The 6,392-nt window shown below is 43.9% G+C and overlaps 1 protein-coding gene across 2 annotated transcripts in view; it reads left to right on the plus strand.

The window, feature by feature from the left end:
• Window positions 1–4,440, plus strand: part of LRRC34 (leucine rich repeat containing 34) — a 10,545-nt gene extending 6,105 nt beyond the window's left edge. For both annotated transcript variants that reach the window (XM_035901177.1, XM_009645771.2), the window contains exons 7-10: window positions 1,232–1,386; window positions 1,479–1,634; window positions 3,088–3,214; window positions 3,501–4,440. In XM_035901177.1, the coding sequence (XP_035757070.1) occupies window positions 1,232–1,386; window positions 1,479–1,634; window positions 3,088–3,214; window positions 3,501–3,704 (642 nt within the window). In that variant the 3' untranslated portion in view covers window positions 3,705–4,440. The remainder of the gene's footprint in view (window positions 1–1,231; window positions 1,387–1,478; window positions 1,635–3,087; window positions 3,215–3,500) is intronic.
• The last annotated feature ends 1,952 nt before the right edge of the window (window positions 4,441–6,392 follow it).

Genomic DNA, 6,392 nt, shown 5'->3' on the forward strand with positions numbered 1-6,392 from the left:
GCAGGAAATGAGGGGAAGAACAAAAGACTGCTGTTTATCTGAGCAGTGTGATACCTGGGCAATTGCCAGAGCCCGCAGCCTCACGAAGAAAGGCACACTGCAACAATATGCCATATCCACTGGGCTGTGTGGTTTTGTTGGGTCACGATGTGAACTTGCAGCACGAATTTAACAAGTGAATGAACCTCATCAATGTAAAACCTATGATGTGTTTATTAGCCAAAACAAAGACACAAACCCTCCAAAACAATCGAGCACTGAAAAGAGAATCTGCAAGGCAGTGTTTGCCCGGGGCAGCACCACAGGCTCCTCGTGGGCGTGCAGGGCTTGCGGGGCTTTTCCTTGTAGGCACGCAGCTTCTGCGCATCACTGGTCCTGCTGGAGTCTCGGCTCTAGAGCTGGGCACGGTGGCGGCTTCACCAGACTGGCAGCAGTTGTCAGATGTCTGTGATAGGCACTGTATGTTCCTGATGGCAGGATAACGAACCTAAACTGTCAAGAAGGCCAGATCTTCTTAAATGCCCAAGGGTGACTCTAACAGTTTAAACAGGTTTTAGTTGTTTCTTTTCTACTAAGACAAGGCTTGATCTGCCTAAACCCAGTTTTAGAAATAAATTTGAACTACTGCTATTGAAAATACGGGCTGTTAAGGGCCTGGTCTGTATCTGTGGGAGACTGTTTGCCATTGTTCCCACCTTCAACTCCATCATTTTCTGAGGCCTCTGTGTTGTTGCCTTATTTTTGACTCACAGTATTTATGCAGTTATTTTCTTAACTGAATGTGACAACTTCAAAACAAACTTACTTTGTGTTACAGTGACAGGACATATTTTTTCCCATAGCAATCCTGTTTCTTTTTATGAAATAATAGATTAGCATCATGACAAAATACTTTTAGCTCAAACATTCCATTTTTTAAGAGCAACGACTGGGGGGAAAACTGATTAGACATAATGATTTAAGCATTGATGCTCCTGGTAGTTGCAGGGATATATACAGATATATAGTACTGTAAATCTGCAAAGATCTTTCTATTTTCCTTTTTTTTTTTTATTTTAAGCATTATCATAACTTATTGTTTCTTAGCTATTTTTAATACAAAGCTGCAATATACAAAGCAGGACACTGCAGATGACCAAATCTTGCTTTTAGTGTGCATCTCCCTTTTACTGAAGCCAGACCATATCTTACCCTGAAGTACAGCTTAATAAAACGGAGTGTATGTTTTTAGGAAGAGACCACAGTACATATAGCTCTGATGTTGAAAAATAACTCTGCTCTTGTGGAACTACATTTGTGCAAGCATGAAATGAAAAACTTTGGTGTAGAACGACTGTGTGAGGCGTTGTATGAAAACTCCAGCCTGAGATACCTTGATCTTAGCTGGTAAGAGTTATTCTGTGCCATAGCCCTGACTAACATTAGGCACTCATTTTCTTAGCACTCATTTAAAAAAAATGTGTGCATCTCTCTTTCAGTAATAAAGTAACCCGTGATGGTGTAAAATTTTTGGGAGAACTACTAAAACGCAACCAAACCCTGGAAATCCTAGATCTTAGTGCAAACCGAATAGAAGATGATGGAGCTCTCGACCTGAGTGAAGCCTTGGCTTTGTACAACAGGACTCTTCGAGCGTTAGTATTTACCTAACACTCCCAGAGATGCAGATGTAACGACTCAGAGTAGAAGCAGCTTGGACTTTGCAGGGGCTGAACTGACATCGGAACTGTGTGCTTTGATGTTACCAATCAGAATGGCAAAGTCAGGAAGTTCCAAACTTTTTAGTCTGTTTTTTTTTTTCTCAGGAAAAAAAAAAAAAGTGAATGATGGATTGGGTGGGATTGGGTGGGATTCCTTTGCTTAAGCATAGGGGTCTCCTGCCCTTGGAGATACCCCAAGGCCTGTGAGACATCCTAGGGCGCTGGCAGGCGGCCCACGAGTCCTTTCAGAGCCCTGCAGCTCGGAGAGCAGGCAGGTCAGACAGCACAGGAGGCCAGAGCTGGGGTAACTGCATTAAGTCCCCTGTAGCTTCACGTGAGCTAAAGGAGTAAAACACTAGGCCAAGAAATGCCATGCGGTCCCATGTGGTAATGCCTCATGTTCACCTTCCCATGCTGCCCGGCCTGCTCATAACTCATTTTCCTTGAACTTTGGGGTTTTTTTTTTTGTCTTCTATCCACTGCTGTGTGGCCTGACCTATGTTTGTTCTTCTATTTCAGGGTTTTTTTGGGGTTGACACTTAGATCAGTTTTGTAGTGGTTCATCTTACATGTGATTCGCAGCTTTTATGGTCATTCTTAGGAGGAGGAGGGAAGGCGATTCGATCTTAGAGCTCTTTTTGCATCTTTAAAGCGTACATCCCTGTGGCACACAAACGAAAACAAACCGAGAGCTGTACATCTCCAGAATTTTAAGATAATCAGATTCCATGCAGGGATAAGGCACAGTATTTGTTGGTTCTGATCTTCAACACTTAAGAAAATCCTCTGTTTGGGTTAGCTTCTGGGTGAACCCAAAAGAGCTGTAATCCCTCCACCAGGGTGTATTTTGTAGCCCGGATTAAACCGTGCGCCGGCAGGATGTAAAAGTGATCAAAGGTGCTACCTGAAACCATTAGACTTAAGTAGCAGGCTGAGGAGGTGGCGGCTGCTGGGTGCCTCTGAAAGCCTTCCAGGTTCTCTAACATAAAAATAACTGCCGCTCCACAAAGATCAAAGCTTAGCCTGGAGAAGTGCCAAGGCTTGGGCTTCAAAGCAGAGGAGAGATGAGACCTGGCCACCACGCAGTTAAGTCACTGACACCGACAAACTAAATAGTGAACAACCTGGCTGCATGAGCCATGGAAATGCCTTGAGAAATAGTCCAAGTCCGTCGTCCAAACTGCCTTTAGCAACCTGAAAAAGATTTTATAGTAGGACTGGACTTGATACAAATATTTACGTTATTAATAGCAAATATAAAATTTCAATATATGTATTAAATAATAAAAATAAAGAATAAATCATAGTTAAACTCTTAGTTTTAACTAAGAGATGGGGATTCAGTGGTTTGGCACGCATCTGCGTAACTATTTTCTCTGTTTATTAGGTTGTCAGTAGTAAGCAACAACATAAGTGGCAAAGGACTTGTAGCTCTTTCAGATGCAATGAAAACAAACACGGAACTTTCCTATATTTACATTTGGGGGAACAAATTTGATGAAGCCACCTGTATGGTAAGTGTTTGCTTCTGAACTCTTCTAAGAGGGTTGGGTTTCATTTGTTTGTTCTAATTTGTTTTTACAATTATCGGGAAGACTACAGCAATTTGTGAACAAGGTGCCTGATTTATTCTGGGATTTTTTTTAAATAATTATAGTATGGTGGTGCTGTGATGAGCCTCACCAGACGTCAGCATACTGAAATGATCAAGTACTCGCCTGTTGTGTGCTATCTTCTAGAGCTTTCACTGCAGTCAAAGTGGACTATTATACGTCAGATTCTTGTTCTTATTAATTTCAGGCATTTTCAGAATTAATTCAGACGGGCCGCTTGAAACCTCATTGCACAGATGTGGAACCGTATGACGTGGATGGGCACGTTCACCTTGCGGAGCTCTCCCACGGCCTCAGGAAGCATTACTACTGGACACCAAGTTGTGGGGAGGTGATGAACAAAGATGCTAATGCCAGCCTGGCAATTGCAGCGGTTTCAGAGTACTTGTGAGTGAGGTCGCGGCTGGATGCGCTCCAGATGGGGGAAGTTTTCCTATCATCTGCTTTCCAGTAAAATAGATTATACCAGTAGCAAGCTTGCTTCATGTTGTGTCTTCAGGGTCTTTAGTCTAGAAGGAATCTAAAAAGACTTGAAGTGGCATTAGAGGTAAAATACCAAACCAGTGACCTTAAAATTTGCTGCTAGAAATGCCCAAGCTATTCAAAGCCTATGAATGTGAAACATGTTCATTTTGCTGCAGTCATTTCTATTGCACGCTATCTCCTTCCCTTACTGTGACTAGCTGTAGTTCCAGGCTTCTCAGGTGATAGATGAATTTGGTGAAATAGGACGCTAAGAAGAAAAGATTTTCACCACAGCATAGCGCGCTGAGTGACACCAGGCGTTCCTAGCAGTAACGGGGAGGAGAACAGTTGCTGTGAAGGCATGCAACGAGACCACAGCAGCAGCACAGACGCGTGAACTGAACTCCTAGCAAGCTGAACTACACCACTCTGTTTAGGAGACCTTCTCAGAGCAGGATTTTTATCAAGTGCTGCTTCTTTCAAAAAGATGCCAGGGCTGGTTCAGGGCAGCAGCAGAGCCTATGGATAGAGTACCATGACCACAGGGTCCTCTTCCCCATGGCAGCCGCAGAGGAAGAGCAGTCGTTGCCCTTCTTGGGCTGTGGTCTCTGCAGTCAGGCCTCCATGCGTCAGGGAGAACCCACAGGTAATGTTCTTGCATCTCTGCAGGCTGGAGTAGAGCCAGGCCGATCAAACTGACAAAGTTCACACTCAGGACTGCCGCCGGGCAGCAGCTCTGCTTGACAGCACATCAGGTAACGCTGTAGAACAAGGTTGCTCTTGAAGCCAAGAGAGGTTTGGGTAAACCCTTTTGTTGCTACTGTGCTCTATATACTCCCTCCTTTTACTTGTTAATGGCGTGCTTTTTGATCTTCATCCAAGAGTGACTTTTTTTTTTAAACCAAGTTAAACAAACTTAAGCGTAAAGCCACTGTAATGCTAGAACATTAAAGCTAGTGAACCTAGCTTACTGGTGTATATATGGTATTTTGATTAACTTGCAGCACGTACTTGTTTCTTGTACTACAAATGAAAAACACCAAACTTGGTTTCATTATTTCTTCCTGTCTCTTGAAAACTTTAAAAAGATTTATAACATTAGAGCCATGTGGCAATTCCTACACGTGAATAAGACATCATATGCATACGACGGTGGTTAAAAATTGTTTAATGGTTTGGAATCAGACATCTTAGAAGTTTGGGAATCACTCAGCTTGTTTCCTTTGTACACCCACTCTGCTCGTACCTGTAGAAATGATCAGATTTACACTCCTAAATAGAGGAAGTCACCAAATAGGACAGCAGAGGTTTGCTCAAAGGCTTTTACTAGCACAATCTTGTGCATGTCTAAATGTGCCTGTTAAAAATAGAATAAGTAACAATAATCCTTGAACGTATGCGCACGTAGGCAAAAGACCTAAGAGATCTAGGTATGAGGGGAAAAAGATAAGTGTTATTGTTGAAATTACTTAAGAAGCAGAGATGCAACTGCTGATCTTCTGATTCTGTACCATCACAGTGGTAGCACAGAGACAGGGAGCTGCATGGATACCATTTACCGAGCTGAAATGACCGAAGTGGCACCGAGAGCTGTTGTAAGCATTGGGTTTTTTTTTTTTCCCTCTCCACAAATGAGATGGGCTTTGTTGGTCCAAAAAGCACTTGGTACCATAAAAGGACTTCGAGGTAAGCCCACAGAGCACGGCTGTTTGTTCACACAAGTTGGCATGGAGGTCTCTCTCTGCTCCCTCATCCGCCTTGCCTGCTAGAGACCACGTTTAAGACCTGACCAAGTTCTCTTCACCCGCCAGACCAGGAGTTCCCCCATGTTCCCTTCAGAGAATAGCTTAACAGATGCATCACCCAAAAGGTGAGGGCAGAGCAGGAGACCAGAAATGAATTCTCTTTGTGGCCTGCACAGGGACATCTTAACCTGCAGTCATCTTGTTAAGCACAAAGTCCATAAGTTGCACTGTGAAAACCCTAGAGAGGAGCTTGTGTTTTAACTATGGTTGCACAGAAAAACAGAGCCTTGAAAAAGTTGAGGATACACAGAACGTGATTGCTTGAAACAAATCTGCATGCTATTAGAATTCGATAGGCCCGTATTAGCAAAGTTGGTATTTTTCTGAGTGTTGCTGCTCTGGAGCATTGCAGGTTATACTATGATAGTCTAAAGAGAATACTCTCAGTACTGAGACATCGAATATAGAATTTCTTGCTAGAAAGACCACTACTACAGCCAGCGAAACATGAGCCAGCAGGGTGCCCAGGTGGCCAAGAGGGCCAGCGGCATCCTGGCTTGTATCAGGAGTGGTGTGGCCAGCAGGAGCAGGGCAGGGACCGTGCCCCTGTGCTGGGCACTGGGGGGGCCGCCCCTCGAATGCTGGGGTCAGGGTTGGGCCCCTCCCTCCCCGAAGGACCTGGGGGGTCGGGCTCTGTTCCCAGGTAACAGATGAGAAGAAATGGCCTCAAGTTGTGCCAGGGCAGGTTTAGGTTGGACATTAGGGAAAATTTCTTCACTGAAAGTAATCAAGCATTTGGAATGGGCTTCCCAGGGAGGTGGGAGTCACTATCCCTGGAGAATTTAAAAAAATGTATAGATGTGGCACTT

The sequence above is a fragment of the Egretta garzetta genome, unplaced genomic scaffold (genome assembly GCF_000687185.1).
Source record: "Egretta garzetta isolate BGI_Z169 unplaced genomic scaffold, ASM68718v1 scaffold638, whole genome shotgun sequence".
Lineage (NCBI taxonomy): Eukaryota > Metazoa > Chordata > Aves > Pelecaniformes > Ardeidae > Egretta > Egretta garzetta.